Below are 21,384 nucleotides of genomic sequence, written 5' to 3' on the forward strand. Positions count from 1 at the left end.
CCTGGTGACGTCCAGACCGGAGTAATAAATGAAACAAAGGAGGGAAATGAAAAAGTAGATAACAACTGACTTAAATACTCGTCCACAATCCTCCATGCAGTTCAAGTGTTAAAACAATTCATGACAGCACTTCGTCCAGTACCAGTCAGCACCCTTTGATGCAATGCCAGGCTACATTTGCTGGCAGCATCTAACAGTGGTCATTTCCAAGCAGCCACATAGATGCATATTTTCTGCTGGGAGGGAAGAGCAGGAGTGTATAGCCATGTGGGTGTGAGTCACAAGTGCCACCCAGTCCCAGGGCCACAGGACCATGACCTATTTTATTTAGTAGTACACATAAAGCCACTTCAAACTGTAATCTCAAATTCAACATGCCTAAAGCCACACTGAATTAATCCACACTGAATTACTCAAAACAAATAGCTGTGGAGCCTCTTTGCTTATCACTGTGGAAGTATTAAGAATAGTGTATTTCTGCTTTTTGTGCTAGATGTTACAACACCACATCCCACTCATCTCATTTTTGGTGGCTTGCTTAGCACATCGGAAGAAGAAAAAAAGAAGCACAACAAGGATGCCCCAGCTATCACTGCCTGGACAGTCTGACCCTCTACAGCAGAGTGGCAGAAACAGCTCATTATCTCCCATAAAGTATCACAAAGAACAGTAGGAAAATGCAGACAACCATTCACAATTCTGTCTTGTAACTAACACTAAACTCAGTGAAAGAATAGGGCATTGGGCATCATTTCTCACTATTTACATTTGATTGTCCAATACTAAGGATAGCTGCTCCTTGAGCAGCAAATCCTAATTAGCTACTTTCCAAATTATAAGATATCTGTGTTCAGATTCCATCACATAGGCAGATGCAACATCACCTGAAACTGTTCTAAGAAATGAGAACAAAAATGTTATTTTCAGAAACTATGCAGAAGCACGCAGTCAGCTCTGACTCCCTGAGCAAGAGCCAAGGTCAATGTGAACTCTGATCACGAGCAGCTCACACCCCAAGCTGAAGATACCAAGACAGCAGCATACAGCTGCACACTCACATGAGCACAAGGACTACTCAGAATTTCCACCAAACTGTTCCAGAGAAAAAGTGAGAGTCCTACATATACACTGCCTCCAACTGAAAACAGTCTTTCATTGGAATTTATCTATCATCTTGTCGACATGACTCCAATCTACACTCTTGGTTTTTTGTTACCAGGAACTGGACAAATAAAATGTTGTGGGCTTTTTGTTTCTTTTCTTTTTCTTTCTCCTTTTTAAGGCATTATAAATAAATCAGATGAAAATAGAGACAGTTTTTCAAAAGCAGTTTTTTGACCTAATCATTTTTCTGGTATCTTGTCAAGCGAGTTGTATGTGGCATGTTAGTTATCAATTGAATTACATGCTGGCAAAAGCAGCAGCACTGGAAACTAAAAAGCTTTTGATATTGTTACAAACATTAAAATGGCAATACTGGAGTAAAATTTACAGTGTGCTGTACCCGAACTGTATCTCACTTGCAAGAAGTACTAATACTTAAAGACAAGGTCAGTGTCCATATGTCCATCCATATTTCTTGATCTTTGTCAAGATTCCCAGTAAAAATAACAACTTCCTAAGATGTCTTGAGATGTGAGTGCTTCCTCATTAACAGTTGGATGGAGAATTCTCTACTAAATTCACAAACAGAACATTACAAAAACATACTTTTGTGGATCAGATTTTCAAACACTTTCAGTATGGTCAAAGACTCAAACAGAGGCTTGAACTCCAAGCATTTCCCATCACTGAATTATCAATTCCCTGAGTCATCTAGAATGCATGAAAATTCTGTGTGGTTGGTTAAAAAAAAAAAAAAAAAAAAAAAAAAAAAAAAAAAAAAGTATTTGAATTTTCATTTCCCCTCAATTAAAATTAATCTACTTGAGTAAGTTAATAAGATTTCATAAAATTGGATGGTTTGTGTAACTTTGAACACAATTAAATATTAATAAACTCCTATGGGAGCAAGATCAATGGAGTACAAAACGTCTTCCAGAATTTTATCTCAAAATACAGCATTTTAACCAGCTACATATATGCCTATACTCTGCAAGAAGCTTTATACAGCAGTAGAAATGGTGAAACCACACAGAAAAATCTCAACATTAGCATTATAAAGAAATGCTCCTCAAGCATTTCATGCTTGATTTCAAGAACGGTTTCTACCATAGACTAAAATAGCCATCGCATATGTTACACACATCCAAAAACAACATGAAATATTACATGCAGTCTATCTAGACAGTGATTATCCTTAAATTCCCCTTCTCTTACCCTATTTGTAATAAAACCAAAATACCATAAAACCAAAAGATAATCATCCATATTAAATGAAAATATTAAACTACTTCTATCCAATTTCCTATTTAATGCTGTCTGACCTTTTACAAAAGAACCTTTCTAATCGACTGTTTTTTTCTGATCTCAGGGGTCTGGTACAAGCTTTCTCTTCCCTTAGTTAAAGAACAAGAACCATAAATTTCAATCTGCATTTCTAGTACTACATATGGTTGAAAGTTCAGTCTTCTTGAGATAGTGTTAGAAACACTGGTCCAAACTAATGCAAGACAATACTGGAACTCTAGCCATTTACTTTAAAAGAGATCACACAGGAAATCTGTGAAAATTTTCTTAAATATATATATTTTTTTCTTTTAAAAAAATATGTAAGAAATACCTGTTTTCAGGAAAAAAAAAAAAAAAAAAAAAAAAAAAAAAAAAAAAAAAAAAAAGAGGACATAACTAATATAGCCACAATTGAAGCTGAACAGTTTCTGGTTATCAGTTTCCCAAAATACTTCAGGGAAGTCTAAATTCCTCTATTCCTTAACCCAAATATTTCATTCACTGTCCAGTTCTTTCAGTTGTGTTTACATAAAAATTCGTTTTTCTTTGCAGATTACAAAATATTCATTAAAGAAAACCCCACCATAAAACTTACATTGACATTCTTTGCAGCACTTGCCATCAACATATGTCAGGGCAGAATTATGCGGACAGTCAGATAGGGGGCAAATCAAAGCTTCACACTGCACAGTGCCATTCTAGAAGAATAAAAAGTGCTTAGCTGGTAGTTATATTTAGCAAAAAGAGAGATGTTCTCATACGTAAGAACTTAAAATCTATTTTTGAATGCAATGAACTCTGACAAAAAGCCATTTTAGCATGGTTATTTTAATAACAAGAACAGAAACTATAACTTCAGAATATCTTGCATACAATCTTTCAGACACGTGTGATGTGTTCTTTGAAATTATAATAATCTAAGTTTTTTTAAGTGGCAAGCCTGTTTCAGGGCAAAACATTCTGCCAGTCAGCAGCAAACTGTCATATTAGTGTGAAACATCAACCTCACAGAACAATACTGAGCCTTCCAATTTTTACATAAAAGACAATACACTTCTAAAAGATAATAATTTCATAGCTGCAAGAAAAACCAGAGATAAAATATGCAATGCATTTAACACAAATTCAAAGCATTTCAGGTAGCTATTGGCAAGATCTTTTACCATGGACTAAATCTTACCTTCAATGACAAATTCCTAAAATCAAAATTATTACCACACCAGAAATATAAAGATCAAACAAGATTAAGAAGAACCATTTAGCAAATTGTAGATAACAGCAAATCAATCTAAGGTGCAGCAACAACCTTTTCACAAGTTACCAATGACCTTTGAATTAAGCATTTAATACGTCCAAATTGAATTAACGAGTTTTAAAAGACTGGACAACAAAGATCCAATAGTTCAGTGCTTGAAGAGATACTTGCAATCAGTTCTGGAGTTCTGATACCCTTGGGAATCTTCCATTCACTTAGATTCTTTCATGTTTGTGATACAGTGGAATGTGCATATGACCCTGACATTTTGCTCTTTATTGCATTTGGAAATGTAACCACGGGGAACTAAAGGGAATCAGACACAAGGAGTCTATTAAAAAATTTGCTAAGAAAAAACATGTGTTGATAAAAAGCAGGTATTTATTTATGCAGAGAAGCGGTTTGCAACTCAGTGCATGGGAATAACATGGTGGCTACATATATTGTGTTGCATCTGCCTGCACTGGCATGAACAAATTGCAGATTACACCGAGCTGGGAGGAAGTGTTGATGTGCCTGGGGGAAGGAAGACCCTTCAGAAGGATTTGGGCAAGCTGGATAGCTGTACTGAGGCCAATGGGATAAAGTTCAACAAGACCACGTGCCAGGTCCTGCACTTTGGCCACAGCAACCCCAGGCAACACTACAGGCTTGGGGCAGAGTGGCTGGAAGACTGTGTAGAAGAAATGGACCTGAGGGTGTTGGCAAACACTCAGCTAAACATTTGCTAGCAGCATGCCCAGGTGGCCAAGAAGGCCAATGGCTTCCTGGATTGTTTCAGAAATAGTGTTACCAGCAGGAGCATCATCCCTCTGTACTTTGGTGAGCACTGTGTTGACTTTTGAGCCCCTCATTACAAGAAAAACATTGAAACCCTGTCCAGAGAGAGGCAACAAAGCTGGTGAAGGGTCTGGAGCACAAGTCTTATGAGAAACAGCAGTTGAGGGAAGTGGGATTTTTAGTCTAGGGGAGAGAAGGCTCGAGAAAGACCATATAGTTCTTTACAACTACCTGACCGAAGGTTGTGGCAAGATGGGAATCAGTCTCTTCTCCTGGGTTACAGCAACAGGGCAAGAGGGAATAAGGAGTTGTGCTGGAAAGGTTCAGATTGGGTATTAGAAAAAAAAAAAAAAAAAAAGCTTCTCAGAAAGAGTGATCAGGTGCTGGAATGGGCTGCCCAGGGAGGTGGTGGATTCAGCATCCCTGGAGGTGTTCAAAAAATGTTTAGATGTTGTACTAAGGGGCATGGTTTAGTGAGGAAATATTGGCGGTAGGTGGATGGGTGATCTAGATGATCTTGGAGGTCTTTCCAACCTCCATGATTCTATGATTCTGTGAAATCTAGGAGTGCTAAACATATTATAGCACCTGAAACACTCGGAAAATACATTTATTAATATCATTCCCTAGATTTAGAACAGTTTTTTTCTTGCATTTTGTTATTACTACCTAGCACGTGTTATCCTTACTCTTTTGCCCCAATAAAAAAAAATTAATCAGAGAAAACACCAGAGTTTTTGCATCTTCTTTCAAAGTGTAGCCATACCATGCAAGTGCAGTTCTTACAACCATCTGTCCAGGATTCAAACTCTCTGTACGTCATGCCTTTCATTGTGCAGGTCCTTTCACAGTAGCACTGATCCAGCTTGTTCATCCTCTGCTCAGCTTGCGACAACTGTATTTATGGTTCACAAAAAGGTTGGAATTCATAAGTTGCTTCTATGTTAGCATAAACATGATTGAAACTGCCTCCCTTATTGTCAAACATGCATTCAAACATAATAAAATGACTGTTGTCAAATACAAGATGACTAAACCATAAATCATTCAGAGATGGATTCTAAGATGTAAGTCACAATTCATTTCATCTTCTGCTTATAACATTAGAGGCATCATGAAACAAAGTGAATAGATGACAACATGTATGTCTCCAGATTTCTCATTTTTGTATGTGTGAACTGAGTAAGAATCTTGCTCTACATACACTGCAGATGCTGGGTTATGTATGGAAAAGACCTGAATCTGAGTAGAGGCTAGATTGGATGTAACACTCCAAATCAACATGTTAATTAGACAGGTAGCAGCATTTCGACAGATATCTAAGGACCTAACTTTTAAAGAACAGAAGACTAGTCTATTTTTACTGGCAGTTATCAATGTTTTTAGCATGATCTGTCAAAAAGAAAAAAAAAAAAAAGAAAAAGAAAAAGGAAAAAAAAAAAAAAAAGGAAAGAAAGAAGAAAAAGAAAAAACAAAAACAAAAAAAAGCACTACTTAGGGTTCTCAGTTCCCCGTCTTGCATATATTTTGTCTGAGCACTCCCTTGTCAGCTCAGATTTAGGAAAGTCCTGGACTGATAAATCTTGCTGCAATAAGCACTATAAGCACAGTAACCTATTTCAGTCCAGTTTCATTGACTTGTTAGCCTGATAGATAGAGCTTGAATATTTATGAGCCATTTTCTAGTTTGAGGTTTGGATTCTGCTTGCTATTAAAAAATATAATTCTATTAAAAATATTATTTATTAAAAAAAAAAAAAAAAGCTCTCTGAACAGAGAATTTGTTTGTATAGATAGTAGACACATATCTAAATACAAGCATATATAAACATACAGAGATGTTCTGCACACACCCACATGCACAACCAAACAGATGCACAAATCATCTAAAAAGACATCAGCTAAATTATGGTCCTCTATTCTTCCAGGACATGCCTCCCTGAAAACATTACCTTGGCTGACGTTTTGGCTAAAATATCTTGCAGTTCCATAATTTTCTGCACAAGCCCATGGAAGTCATTACAAGTTGGGCATGCTGGAAGAACAAGATATACATACTAGTAACAAAATCTTATGTACAATAGGTTCAGTCATGCCAATGCTGACAGGCAATATACTAAAAGTTTTAAGAAAGCTTGAGGTCAAAAAGTAGGCAGAAAGCATACCTTGCATTTTATGGTATAAGAATTAATGGACTTACTCCGATTAAGATCTGGACATTGAGAAATAAATCCTTGAGGCATGACAAGTAATTGCACATCTTGCATTATGCCCTGTGTGCACGTGAAGAGAAAAAAAAAATAATAATGAAAGGATGTATTAATTTTATCTGTCAAAATTATGTTTGTCATTCACCATGTAAAACATTAAAGCCCACACAGAAAAGCTTCCTGATAAAAACAGTATTTATGAATACACAGCTTCTTTTCTGGACCCAGTGTAGAGATAGAAGAATAAAGAGAAAGTGAAATACTTAGAATTACATGTACAGGCATACTGAATTATTTTAAAAGATTGTAAATATTAGATGTCAAGAAGCAATTATGTGGCAAGAGTTTGGCTGTTTTTAATTCATTGCTATTTTTAGATAGCCATTGCAGAAAAAGCTTAAAAATAACCTTTAGAAGTAATTTAAAAAGCAGCTGCAGTTTTAGTTACTTTCAAACACTCTCTTAAATGAAATTCAATTTTTTCACTAGGCTACAACTGTCAAATAGAAGGGCAGATGATTAAAGAAATCTGAGTCAGGAAAACACACTCACACAAATCCTTTATGATTTTGGCATGGGACTTTTCATGAAGCATGCCCTGTGCCAAGAAACTACATATCTCTTACACAACTGTAGAGCTGCATGTTGGCAAGAATGTGGGAAAACAGGAAGTTTAGTATGAAATTGAAATATGCCATCTGGAAATGCTCCATTTCATCCAGAAGAGATCACACGCTTTTGGGCAGAATTTACATGCATCCTTAGTCATTAAGATATAATTAGCAGCCACTTTGCTGCTTTCCAAAAGCAAAGGCCAAATAGCCACCCTATCATGCACACTCCAGATGTCACTTTCAACCAGGATTCCCTCCCTGTATCTCCAAAACTCCTTCTTAGAAGGAAAAGCAATAAGAAAACAATATAAATTAAATGCAAAAGATCAAATTTCATCCATGTACATAAGGCATTTCATACAGATGTTGCAAAGTCACAGCAAAAGTGTTTTGACTTCAAATCAATGACTCAGGGTGACCTACATGATCTATGGAGACGTCAGCAAGGGGCAACCCAAAAGGTACATAAGTGTATCGATGACCTTTCTCCCTTAATAAGTGTTCTAGCATTTAGGACAACTGGATGCTTGCCCATGCTGTGCAAGGAGCTGCACTGATTATCTGACAGTGGAAAAGTAAGGATGCCAGAGATAGGACTCCACATCATGACCTCCCACAGCATGCATTCAGGAAGGCAAGAACAAAGTCCTCTTTGAACAGCACACTGAAAAGCTGACCACATTCAATTCTCCTCCCTTTCTCAGTGTCATTAAGCTTAAATTCATGCCTACTTGGGGTACAGGATTTCCATGAAAGGGAAGAATTGCAGGGTCCAACCCACTCACATTGATGAGAGCTTACAGCTTATATTTCACTGAGCACTTGGGCAAGCACTCAAATCACTTAGCTAATAACCAAAAAAACCAGCTCCTCCAGCTATTTGAGGAGCTTTATTCATCACATAGCAGCTGTGATGCTAGCTGGACCCTGCCACTTAACAGGAATTCAGGTTACTTCTTATCTCCTCACAGTAACAAGCAGGAGACCTCCTAGGCTGCCAAATCATAGTGCCCGACTGTACATCAGAGACCATGTGTAGGCCCTAAAAAAACAAAAAACCTGCTGGCTCAAATTAAATCATTTCTGGATGTTAGGTGAGAGAGACTTTATACAATACAGAAGTTACATAGCCAGACTTAAGACCCTATAGTGAAACAGGCACAAAAATGTTCTGGTGTGAATATGCCTACTGACACTGTTTTAGTGGAGCAATAATAGTTCTAAAATCAAATATAGACAAATAAAATCATTTCAATAAATGGCTAATGGTTTTCAGTACTTTGGTCCCTCTGGACAAGCCATTTAAGACCCACTGAAAGCAGCCTGATTTTTCTGAAACAACTGAGCAAATAGATCACAGCAAACCCAGTAAGTGGAAGTTTGAGTGCTTAAAATTATTGTCGTTATACCTTGTTCTATTGCTTTTACACAGGAGAAGATGGAGTCCCCCCACCTTACGACAAGCTCTTTTTGGGGAGTTGTAGGGAGCAGTAAAGTCTCCCCTGAGCCTTTCCCTCTGCAGACTAAATGATCCCAGCTCCGTCAGCCACTCCCCATAAGACTTGTCCTCCAGACCCTTCAAAGATCCAGTGCACTGCACAGCCAGTTCACGTGGATAAGCTCATCAAAGTGCTCTTCATGTCATGATGTGACAGCTGGGAATGGCTGTCCAGAATGTGGATTGTCATGCATGTCACTGTTGCCACTGCTGAAACGCACCACCCACTGCCTCACTGTGCTCATGTCCACTGGTTGGTCTCCATAAACATTCAGCAAATTTTGATAAATGTCAAAGGTTACAATTTTTTTCTGCTTGGAGGAATTTGGTGCTTCATATCTTTACCTCACATGCACTTCCATGTCAGATACCATTTTGTCACACTGCCCCTCCACTGCCAGCTGTTGCATGGCAACAAAATGTAACAAGATATTGGTGAGAAGGTTCTGCCTCTACCACCGTACCACCAACATCTGCCTTTGCTACTGTGGACCAAAGTAATAAAAATAGGAAGCATCATTTTTGGAGATGCCCTCATGTATTTATATATTTTATTGCATGTTTATATAAAAGGAGAAACAGTAAGTAAAAAGCATGTTGAAATATTTTCCTCTACAGTAATGAGTTCCTTACACTGTAGTGTTCTGTGACAAAAAGTACACATCTAGCAATTAAACAGACATCAATATAAATACTTATTTCCTGGAATTGCATTTCTCTTGGTCATTTACCTTTCTCTGTCTTAAATCACTTTCGAAAACATCATGGCACTAAGAAATGGTATGACTGCAGAATCACAGAATGGCTGAGGTTGGAAGAAACTTCCTGAGATCACCTACTCCAACCCTCTGCTCAAGCACAGCCACCTAGAGCAGGTTTCCCAGGAACATGTGCTAGCAGCTGTTGAATATCTCCACTGTGGTCTGACATCCTCCACAGTAAAAGTATTTTCCTATGTTCCAATTGAATTTCGGGTTTTTTAGTCATAGTCATACTCATATTCCATCTACATACATGCATGCCAGTAAGTTGAGTAAACTCAGCTGAACAGAACTACAAGTCTCACCTGACAGACCCTTCATATCATGGAATACTGACACTATTTAAACAGCTTAAGGGAAGAATAAACTGCATTCACTTTCATCTAAGTTCACAGTTTTCTACTCAGGAAATGCATACCTTAAAATAACCGTGTGCATTATTCCTCTGTCCTAGCCAAAAGGTTGTACCCAAAGGTAAGTCCATGAAGGGCTTCTCCACAACTCTTTCATAGATTCTGAAAGGCAAGAAAAAAGTATGTCCCAGGTTGATAACTTTCCATTTTCTGAGAACTGAAATATTCCAGAAGTGACAACTTACTACAAAACAACACTCTTTACTTACTTATTGCAGTCCACATGCAAAATCAAGTGAGAGGCACTGATTGCTAAGGAAAGCCTGTGCCACTTATCATCTGCCAGGATGTATGGGAAAACTTCTGTGTGGGAGCGATGAGTGCCTGTACGATAATGCAACCTGATTTCATTTCGATGACCGCTGCTTTCCAATTCCAGATACCTGTACCATAAATGCATCACCATGTCATCAACCATTCTTATCAGCACAGCAAAATTTTATATCACATAACTTCTCATTACCATGCAGGAACTGTTTAAAAGAGGGGGGAAGACAGAAGGGATACAAAGATGAAAGCAGACTTTTTACATAATGGAAGGTTCTATCTTTCATGTAAGAACACAAGAACCAAGCTAAAAATTTTTTCTTCTAGCAACAGACTTCACAATACATGATCTCACTGGAAACATAATTAGCCTATTATGAACAATTGCATTATATCCTCAAAGCACAGTATGGATACTCTAAAGGCATTAATGTACTAAAAACACCACCAAGTTCTGTGATAGGTACATTGTTAGCCATTACCAACAAGGGAAGTAAGTAAGAACTGAGACAGGGCACTGCCGAGTTTGCTTTTGCATATGCAGTTTACATCTCTTTTCATTTTTCATAATGAAATTTCTCAAAAGAAATTCAAAGTCAAGAAATAATAATTCTTAATACTCTATGTGTATACATATAGATTGTTAAATGCATACGTGGTTGTGGTATGTATATATATACACATGCATTTATATGAATGCATGTGTATGTAAATATACGTATATACTGAGTTAAAAAAAAAAGGTATTGCAGTTATCCCAGGATGGATGAGTCATACAACAGGTTTGCAGATTGAGGGTGTAGGTTTGTCTGGTTAAATGGCTACAGATAATTTAAAAAGCACTTCATAACCACACTTGCTGCATTCTCAAGCAAACCTATTTCTTGCATATTGAACCTCTTCCAGGAAGAAATTTAGCAAACTATTTCTCTTCCAAATGGTAAGTTTCTCATTTTAAAGTCCTTCCCTAACACGATTTTAAAACAGTAGGAAAAAAGAAAAACAGAAAGGAAGAATCTCTAATAATCATACACAACCTACATATCAAGAGTAAGAAAGATAACAGGATGTAGAAAGAGACTGAAAAACTAGGAGGATGGGCAACATATTTTTATATATTTTTGCTGTTACATTCACAGTCAGGTATGGCAATGCTTTGTAAATCTGTGTGTGCATGTGTATTAGGGTGATGTATTTTCTTTCAATAGGCCATCCATATTAAAGAACAGACAAGAAAATGATTACAGTTTTCAAAAGGGAAGATGAGGAGACCAAATCAAAACCATCTTGTATAGTCATTATCCCTAGGAGGATGGGCTCACTGCACATCTCTCCTTCCTTCAGGATTTTTCACAGTGAAATATGCCTAGCAACAGGCACAAAAACAATTATCCTTTTGCAGAACTGGCAAAGGGCAATTTCTTCTTCTTCCCCAATATTAACAAAGCAGTTAAGTAAAGTCAGCAGTAAATTTTATAATCTGCAATCATTTGTCTACTTGTGGCCCAAAAATAGTTTCTGCACTGGCAAGAAGTTTGAACTAATTGAAGGCTTGGCTGACAAAAAAAAAATGGGCAATAGTGGCAGAGCATCAGTCAACTTAATAACCTCCTTCATAACTCAAGCGTCAAGGATAAAAATAAGGTCATGCTCAATCTAACAAAGAAGGGGAACATTATGGAACAGGACTCCTCCAGCAACTTATAAACAAGTCCACCCACTTGCAAATATAATTTGGAAAAAGGAAGTCATGAATGTGTTGAAACATTATCTACTGATCCAGCCAACAGCTAGCTCAAACACTCTCTTCAATGTCAATGGCAGAACTGATCCCAACACAGAGATGCAGCAGGCAGGCAGGAAACAAAGAGATACAGTCGGTTTGGAAGGTACAGATTGAACACTCATGTTGCCCCTTATGCAGGTGACACTGTGAGATGCCCGGGAATACAAAGCCCCTAAAATACAAATTCCTCAAATAAAAAAAGACATTCTGTAAGAAGAATTTATGAGATGATGCTGATGTTCTATGATGCTGTGATAAGCAAATGAAACTTCCCGTACAAAGCTGCGCAAAGGACACTTGTGGCTTAGATTAAACTGTGATTAACTCACTGCTTTGAGATGCACATCAATCTCTTTTGTTATTCCATTTGGTAAACAGCAACAAATGCCCTTACTTTATGAAGGTGTGAGGATTGTTTGAGGAAATATGTATCAAAATTTAAAAAAACAATTAATAGCCATTAGGAGAATTCTAATTTATCAGTGATTGATATGCTGTAGAGGTAGCAGGAAGAGAGAAGTAGAAAAGCAAATGCAGTGACAGCCAAAACAATATTCCCTTCAGCCTGAACTAACACTGAGACACAGAAACACAGAGAACTGACTATGAATCATTTCATTTCAGTTTTTTACAAAATACCATGCTTGATATTCCACCTTCCTCTGTTTGTTTAACTGCTGGGACTTAAACAGATCTGGCTCCATTTAACAAACTTCAGAAGACAGAAACAGCCTCAGGTCTAGAAAGACAGCCTGGGTGGGAAAGCCAAGGCTGCCAGAGGCAAAGCTTTTCTTGCTTCTGTGAGACTGCAACACGCCTGGATGTGCATCTTCCATGGGTTTGGAATAGCTGTTAAAAAGTAAGCTATGCATAAGCAAACAGCTCTGAATGTTAAAAACTTGTTTATAGTGAGAAATATATTCCAAACTTCTCTGTATTCTCAGAATTACTACTCTATTGAGAAATAAAAGAGAGTGATCTTGTTTCCTAAAGGACTTACTTCCCAATGAAATAACAAATGCACCACAATGCAGGCTTTTCCTGAGAACCTCATTACTGAAGTTTCCAGGGAACCTCATCAGCTGAATGACTGCTTTCTTGCCTACACCATCCCAGCCCAGTCCACTCATCTCGGTGCCATCAGCCAAGAAATTCAGTATAGTAATGTCACTGCTGATTCTCCCAGCAGCTCCCAGCTGTTCTTCTATACTGGGAAGGTGAATGGCACTTCGAGTAAAAGATAAACCACGAGGAAAACCTCTTTTCTCGGAGAGTGGTGACGCACTGAAACAGGCTGCCCAAGTGGGCTGTGGATGTCCCATCCCTGGAGGCATTCAAAACCAGGTTGGATGGGAACCTGGGTAGCCTGTGTCTATGGCAGGGGGTTGGAAGTGGATGGGCTTTAAGACCCCTTCTAACCCAAACAGTTCAATGATTCTATGCTAAATAGTATGACAGCAGAACCTGCTTCTCCCTTCACTAAAGCCTGTGATCCCTGTCACTGTTTAATCAATATCAGCCTATCTGATATTAACCCCCTAAAACCCACACACCCTTTGTGACAAACAGAAGTATCTTATCAGGTTTGATTATTAGGGTTATAATGTTTGACATTTGAAGAATAAAACATTAATGTTAAAGGTTGTTACAGCTCAGCAGTGCACTCTGTGCTTTCACAATCATTTCAGAGGTAACAGCCAAGGCCACAATAAGACTGGCCAGTCTGACTAGAGACCAGCCAAAGAGCAATTCCTGCAGTGCTGACTCAGAGGAAGAAATTTGTATCAATTGCCACAGAGAAAGCTGAGAAAGGAAACAGAGACGATTCCTCTGCTGCCCAGCACTGATCTGTTATAATCATAGTGTGCAGATTCCAGCACCACAGCTCATTGGCAGATCTGTAGTGCCCCATGGCATGAGGTCAGCACTGGACATGCTCTTCATGCTCCCAGATGCACATGGAGACTGCAGAAGTTCAAATTAGGATGTGCAGCCAAAACCTAGAGATGTGGGAGGCAAAACAACTAGGGGTATGGTGTATGAAGTAGCAGTCCTTCAGAAGAGGGAAGTATGGCCCTTCAGTGTTAGTAACCCTAGCTCTCTGATAGCTTATCTGCTCATTTAACGTCCCAGCTCACACAGCACATGCACACTGCAGCTGCTCACTCTTACTCCAGGCAACTAATAAAAATCAATTTCAGTTTAGAGCACATAGACAAGCATTTTAAAAGCTAAAAGATATAATGTCTGAATTTATTACACAGTGTGCGTTGTTTTTTTTTAACAACTTTTACTACTCTCAGTTATAGATACAGTGTAAAAACAAGTTTTCACGACTTTTTGATTTACGCTAAGAAGAAAAGGAAAACTAATAAAACTACAGAGGAATATATATGTAAGAAAAAATAAATCCTTCTCTCTGTTACTTAGGAAAATCATAAAATCATGATACAAAAGTTCTGGCACTGTCTGTGAAGGAGCTAACTGCAGACAGAAGCAGAACAAGGAGGATCCTAACTATTATGCTGAACAGACAACAGTAGTTCATGCCATAGAACTGCATGACGACATCCCTCAAGAATGGGGTTCTGAAAGGCAAATCAATCCAGGAAGGTTGGGCCTTCATCAAAAACAAAATCTTAGGCAGTGTTCTCACAAAGTTGGAGCAAGAATCTGGAGCTGAGGTTGCATTGGTCTCCTCAGAGGACTCTGAGAGGAGATATCCTCCCAGAAGTTGCTGATTTGAAATTGCAAAAAAATTAAGGCCTGGTGTTACAACACATTGTTCATGCTGTCCCAGTTTGAGCTGTGAATGTGAATCAAACTAAATTCCAAAACAATAAATACTTTTTCATTTTAAATAGAATTCTTGCTCTCACTCCTCCCATCGATCTTACTAAATCCACTTATCAGTGTATTTCTTCCCAGCCTGCTTTCATTATCTCACACAGCCCTGTTAACATCTACTTTGTCCTTATGAAGCTTCCTACTCTACTAAATATCAATGAAGGAAGAAGCTTTCTCAGAACAAACACAAAAGGAATGGAATAAACTATACCTCTCTCTCTCTCTCTCCACAGACAAGAAGATTGCAAAAACAACAAACCTTCTGAAAAACTTACTGATATGTACCAATAAAAGTATAACAAACCTTCTGATAAACCTACTGCTATGTACTAACAAAAGTATATGTATTCAAACTAGCTCCTCTCCTTTCCCTCTCTGACAGAATACAGATTTCTTTGAATTTCTTTAAACAAATACATGTCAAACAACAGCAAAGAATAGTGATATCTGTCAAAACTCACATGTCAACTCTTTCAGTGGTGTTTATCAGTAGATAAGTAAAAACAAATCTTTAATCTCTTATTCAAGTAGACCTGTCTCCAGTCTGAATTCACACTACAGAATCCAGGCTCATAGGAGCTTTCGGTAACAAGTTTTCCACCAAATGACACTGAGTTATCTGGCACTGCAATGATTTACATCAGCAGACCAACTGATCTCACTTGACGTAATAAAGGTTACAGGAAGGTATGTTTTAAGGTAGGTGCATTCATTAACGACAAGAATTTACATTCTATTTGCAACATTCTTCTTTTCTTTTTTCTTTTTTGACAGGAAGCATAAGCTATACTGAAGAAAAAACAAGCAATAGTGACAAGGCATCAGTCAACCAGCACTTAAAGAAACAGCACTCACAGTGCTGTGAGGAGATTAAACGCAGTGTAACACAGAACTACGGCTTTACAAATATCTCCATCCAATCATACATTCAAGGATATAAGTTAAATTTCCAAACATGGGACATGGAATCTTTCTCTTTTGGGTAAAAAGCCTGGCCAAAGCATCACTAAACACATAAGGAACCTTACATATGACTTTTAGGATCTTTTTGAGAACTATAATATAGAAAGAATGAGAGAAAATATCAGTTTTTGAAACCTTTGATAAAACACACAAACTTCAGCATAAGAAGTCCAACTGCAGAGATGTTTAAAATGGCTAGAGGAAGTCAGCTCAAAAGAGATTGACTGTTACAAACAAGTTGTAAAGGGAACATGATTAATATCAGAATAGTAAGAAATAGAGATTTGCTCTTTGTAAGAAAAAAAGATTTACCATCAAAAAATAAAACAAAAACCAGAATATTACAACCATCCATACATCCAGCAAAGCCCATGCATCAGCAGAATGATTTAAAAAGCTGAAACCAACTAGCACTTCTTTTGGCATAGGGAACAGCTGCATACAGCTTAACATTTGAAAATTAATCCCATGTTATTCTTACCTAATAGGCATATTAGTGATGGGAGAGGAAAAATATCCCTCAAATAAAACTGATGTAACTCTACATTGTTCATTTAAGAAGTAAACATTGAAAGCTTTTCTCAGGGTAATGTGTTTGCAGCAAATCTTGTAATGCCAGAAAGAGGAGACATAGTACTGCAATCCAGAAGTAGAGACACTTACACATCAAAACCATACAACTATTTTAGTAAGGTAGTCAAAAGATGCAGCAAAATTCGTGTATTAAGAGTTTTCACCTCTAGCAGCCTACCTCCTTGTATGGATAAATGCATAAGAGACAAACTGCATCAGATTATTTCCTCCTAGATACTGAAGAGGTCTCACACTACCCTACAGTGCAGCATATTTGAGAGCAGATAATCAGAAAACTTGAGTAGTGGTGAAAGTAACTACCATATAAGGCAGAAATTGAATAAATTATTAGAGAAATACAATGAAGTCTAGGAAATGCCTGTTCACAATATTCTACTGATTTTGGTATTTTGCTTCAGGTTACAAAAGCAGTAACTGAAGGAAAGAATGGTTAAACTGCAATCCAATGATTTCATCATTTAAGGGCCCTAAAACACAGAACTTGAAGAGATACGGATATAACGTCAGTTGCATAAAGGCATCTAACCACGAAGGGAAGAAAAGGCTTTATTACATTGCTCCACTGTTGTCAGTTAAATGAAGATACACAACAGAATAGGGATGTCTAACACATATTAAAGCTCTGTCACAGATAAAATTTATCTCTGCCAGTTCTTTCATCACAAAGCTCAGATGGATTCAGAAGTAAAGTTAGGAGGCTAATAGGACTTAAAGTGAAGGCTGAGGATAAGCACAGAGCAATCGGTGTTTAACAGCACTTCCACACAGACTTAAGGAACCACTTCATTAACAGCACTCGAAATATTTGCCGTGTTTCTATAAAGTACAAACCATTTTAGACAGGGCAGTCTGTGCAGTCAAGGTGATCTTCTCGAGTTAATTAAACATTTCTAACTTCTCTCTTTCAGACATAAGCAATATACTGCTGTGCCCAGCAATTTGTCTTCAGCTGCCTGAAACCCATCTAAACAATCACAGGTGTGCAATTTGGATTCACTGACAACACAATAATATTCTTGAAAAGATCATTTCCAATCTGTACCCCGAAAACCACCACCACCTGAACTCTTCCGTTGCACTGAACAGTGCGGGGTGAAGTAATCCCAGTAGAAGAATATAAGAAAATTTGAAAGGAAAATTTATAGATACAGTTTAAGAGTCATTCATTTTCTGAATCAGAAAAATTATCTCAAGTATGGCACTTTAAAGAAAAATACAGAATCTAAAAAGTAACTTTAATTTGCAACTGTTATTTAGCCTCAGCTGTTGCAAATTAGCTCTGAGGTATCCAGACCCATGCAAAAAGAGGATGATTTTACTTTCAAAAATATGTGAAGTATATCCTAAACCACTGAAAAAAGAAACATGCCTTTTCCAATTTTTAAACAACATTTTGATTTTCTTTTCCCTAGAAATTAGAACTATGAGGTGTTATGAAACATGTATAAAATAAAACAAGCAAATCAACTTGTCTGATGACTGACTATACTCATCAGTTATTTTTGCCTCCAGCTTTTCTCACCACAATTCCCTCAAGGCAGAAAAGCAGGAGCCAGTACTGGCTCTTGTAAACTAAGAACATAGCTAGATATGACTGCCCCACAACACATGAGTTCAATACCTGTGCAACTTTAGTGACTCCAGAGGAGCAACACAAAGCTGAAGCTGGTGCAATGGAGTCTATTAGCAGTCTTAAAATGACTGCTGTGACAGAGTTCATGAGAAGTTGTTTAAAAATTGAAGGACTGTTGCAAAGAAGTCCCTGGACAGAAATGGGCAGTGTCAGAGAGATGGAAGTCTTGCACAGAAGAAGTGGTTATTTAATATAAACCATATAAATGCTTCCTTTATCTCCCTGCAGAGAAGGACCTGGGGGTCCTGGCAGATGAAAAACCTAACATGAGCCAGCAGTGTGCTCTTGCAACTCAGAAAGCAAATGCTATCCTGGGCTCCATCAGAAGAGGGGTGGCCAGCAGGGACAGGGAGGTGACTGTCCCTCTCTACTCTGCCCTCATGAAGCCCCATCTGAAGTACTGCCCGTGTCCAGGTCTGGGGCCCCCAATACAAGAAAGACAAAAAACTGATGGAGAGGGTTGAGAGGAGGGCCACAAAGATGATCAGATGAGCACCGCCCCTACAAAGACAGGCTGAGGGAGCTGGGCTTGTTCAGCCTAGAAAAGAGAAGGCTGTGGGGTGACCTCATTGCAGCCTTTCAGTACCTAAAGGGAGCATATAAGCAGGAGAGGGTTCGACTCTTTGAAAGGGTAGATAACAGCAGGACAAGGGGAAATGGTTTTAAGTTGAAGGAGGGAAAGCTTCAATTGGATATCAAGGGTAAGTTCCTTACTACGAGAATGACGAGGTGCTGGAACAGGCTGCCCAGAGAGGCTGTGGATGCCCCATCCCTGGAAGTGTTCAAGGCCAGGCTGGATGGGGCCCTGGGCAGCCTGGTCTGGTATTAAATGCGGAGGTTGGTGGTCCTGTGGGCAGCAGAGCAGGGAGGGGTCTTGGAACTTCATGATCCTTGGGGTCCCTTCCAACCCGGGCAATTGTGTAATTCTGTGATTTTTATTATCCTTCATCATGAAATAAAAGCCATAAGATACTGCAGGAGGCTCAGATGTTAGCCTAATTTCAATGTTATCAACACCAAACTAGGCTAGCCCCCAGTTTTGCACAATTAAATCAAGTAAAGACTATTGTGACACACAGACAGCATCCTGCACATTCTAGTACACAATAGAATCAATAGAATGGTTTGGCTTGGAATGAAATGGACCTCGAAGACCAACCAGTTCCAAGCCCCTGCTATGGGACATCCAACCTAGTCTTGAGTGACTCCAGGGATAAAGCACCTACAGCTTCTCTGGGCAACATACAACAGGATAGAAAGGAAATGTTTGATAAAATCTTAAGGGCATATCTGGTTCATCAGCCACAAGCACTTTCTGTCCATACTCTTGTTGAAACTAATATCACACCTTCTAAAAACAAAGATTTACCCTGATAGTAATAGCATCAGACTAGGTGTAATATTTTTAAAACAAATTCGGGATTGTTTTGTTGTGGGTTTTTTTGTTTTGTTTTGTTTTGTTTTTTTTTTTTGTTTGTTTGTTTGTTTCATTAGATGTCCTAATATTCTCTGCAGGAAAGCTATGAAATATGCAGATGGAGATAAATAATCTATCAGACTTTTTTCTTCCTATTTGATTATCCTTGTAAGGAGACACCAAAAACAAACATAGAGCATATATCCCCACAGAAATTTTGTGAACAAAAATTAGGCATCAGTTAAGATGCAAGAAGGTAAAGGGAGCACGCTGGTTACCAATGGCAATAGGAAGTTTTTTCAGCAAGCTGCGTTATCTTCAGTTTTCATTACATTGTAACAACATTAGAATCAGGGTATTAAAAATTTCCATGGTTAAGAGCAAAAGGGCTAAAAATGTTCAGCAATGCATACGCAGTTATAATATCTACAAGATGCAGACCTGATTTCAGCCAGAAACCTTGAAAAATGCAGGCTTCTTGCTTTCCATTGAACTTAGACATGAAACTCCTAGATGCAGATAAACGGAAGACAGATATAACAACAAAGCCTGTAAATATTTAAGATTTGAGAGAAATTTCACGATAATGAGAGAACCTAACTACTCATCCCTACAAATATACCAATATAAACTAATTCGATTTTCAGAGTCCTGCTTGTTAGCCTCTTAACCATATTTTTCATGGGTATAAGCAGATGACATGGTCAGACCAGATGCAAATGAGATAAGAAGCAATATGTTTGCATGGCCACATGACCTGCAAATCAGCACAGCTTTAACCTTTATTTTAATTGGCCGTGGCTGGACAAAATCAATTTAACATATTCTTGTTAACAGAAGAGCAGTGCTGGTCCTTTTGTCCAGTCTTACTTCAAGGACTAATTATTTCCTCAAACAATACCTCCAACTCGTTTGGCACCCTTCAATGAAAATTCATCACACGTACTCTTTGTACCTTACTATCACAATCTTTGTGTTCACGAACTAATATTTTCCTCCCAGTTGACCACCATCCAAGTGAATATTCATCAAGTTTGGCTCACTACATTAAAGATTTTTTTAATCTTCTCTTTCTTCATGACAACACTGCCTCCTTTAGACAGTCTATACTTACTCTCTTTTCCAAACACTGAGTTTCACACTGATGATCTCTTTGCCGTCTCTGCAGTTCCCTTGGCAGAAGAGCAGCCTGCACTACGGAGCATCCTGTGTCCATTCCAAGACATAGACCTAGAAATGCTAAACCAGCACTCTGTGAACTTGTTCTCAAGCACTTGAAGGCTTGTTTACTGTCAGGAGCTTGCTCTGGCTAGTTCTGGAGCATGCTGTCACCCCAGTCAGACACATGAATGTGATACAGACAGAAAAAGAATGGCAAAAAACTCCTTTTGTTAATGGAAGAGAAGGAAATCTGAGCACTGGAACCTTGCATTCTATCCCTGTCCAGATTCACAGAGCCATCATTTACCAGCTTAGGGCCCATAAACCATAACAAATACAAAGCAGGAACCCTCCCTCTGGCAGCATCCATTTTCTGGGTGACAATAAGAGGTCACAACTTACCAGCAACAGCTAGAAACCAATTGTAACTAAAAGTCATTTGCTTCCCCTCAGGGCAATTTTTACTCTCTTTTCCAAACTCACCAAGTTTCAGAGTGGTGACATCTTTCTCCATCTCTGCAGCTATTCTGGCACATTAAAGTTTTGTCTCTCCTTTTGAAATATCAACTATAGTTGTGTTAGTCCTACCAGCAGCACAACCAATCCCTGTTCTTGTAAATGTAGAAATAAGCTTAGTTAGGTCACAGCTGCCCCTACAGACCAACTTCCTCAATCATGCCAAAATAAACTCATCCATCTGGGCTGATCTACACTTGGTGGTAAAATCTGAATTAGGAACTCATTATTCCCAGCTGCTCGATTCTGCCCATTGGGCACTGCTACCTTTTGCAGAT

At 38.3% G+C, this 21,384-nt stretch overlaps 1 protein-coding gene across 1 annotated transcript in view; it reads right to left on the minus strand.

Annotated features, from left to right (window-relative positions):
- The window catches only part of NELL2 (neural EGFL like 2), a 143,445-nt gene that overhangs the window by 97,721 nt on the left and 24,340 nt on the right, over positions 1-21,384 (minus strand). The window contains exons 4-9 of the mRNA XM_072328075.1: positions 10,132-10,305; positions 9,928-10,024; positions 6,627-6,699; positions 6,379-6,461; positions 5,193-5,321; positions 2,987-3,089 (exon numbers count right to left, since the gene is read on the minus strand). Coding sequence (XP_072184176.1) covers positions 2,987-3,089; positions 5,193-5,321; positions 6,379-6,461; positions 6,627-6,699; positions 9,928-10,024; positions 10,132-10,305 — 659 coding nt within the window. The remainder of the gene's footprint in view (positions 1-2,986; positions 3,090-5,192; positions 5,322-6,378; positions 6,462-6,626; positions 6,700-9,927; positions 10,025-10,131; positions 10,306-21,384) is intronic.

This window comes from Excalfactoria chinensis, chromosome 1 (genome assembly GCF_039878825.1).
Source record: "Excalfactoria chinensis isolate bCotChi1 chromosome 1, bCotChi1.hap2, whole genome shotgun sequence".
Classification (NCBI taxonomy): Eukaryota; Metazoa; Chordata; class Aves; order Galliformes; family Phasianidae; genus Excalfactoria; species Excalfactoria chinensis.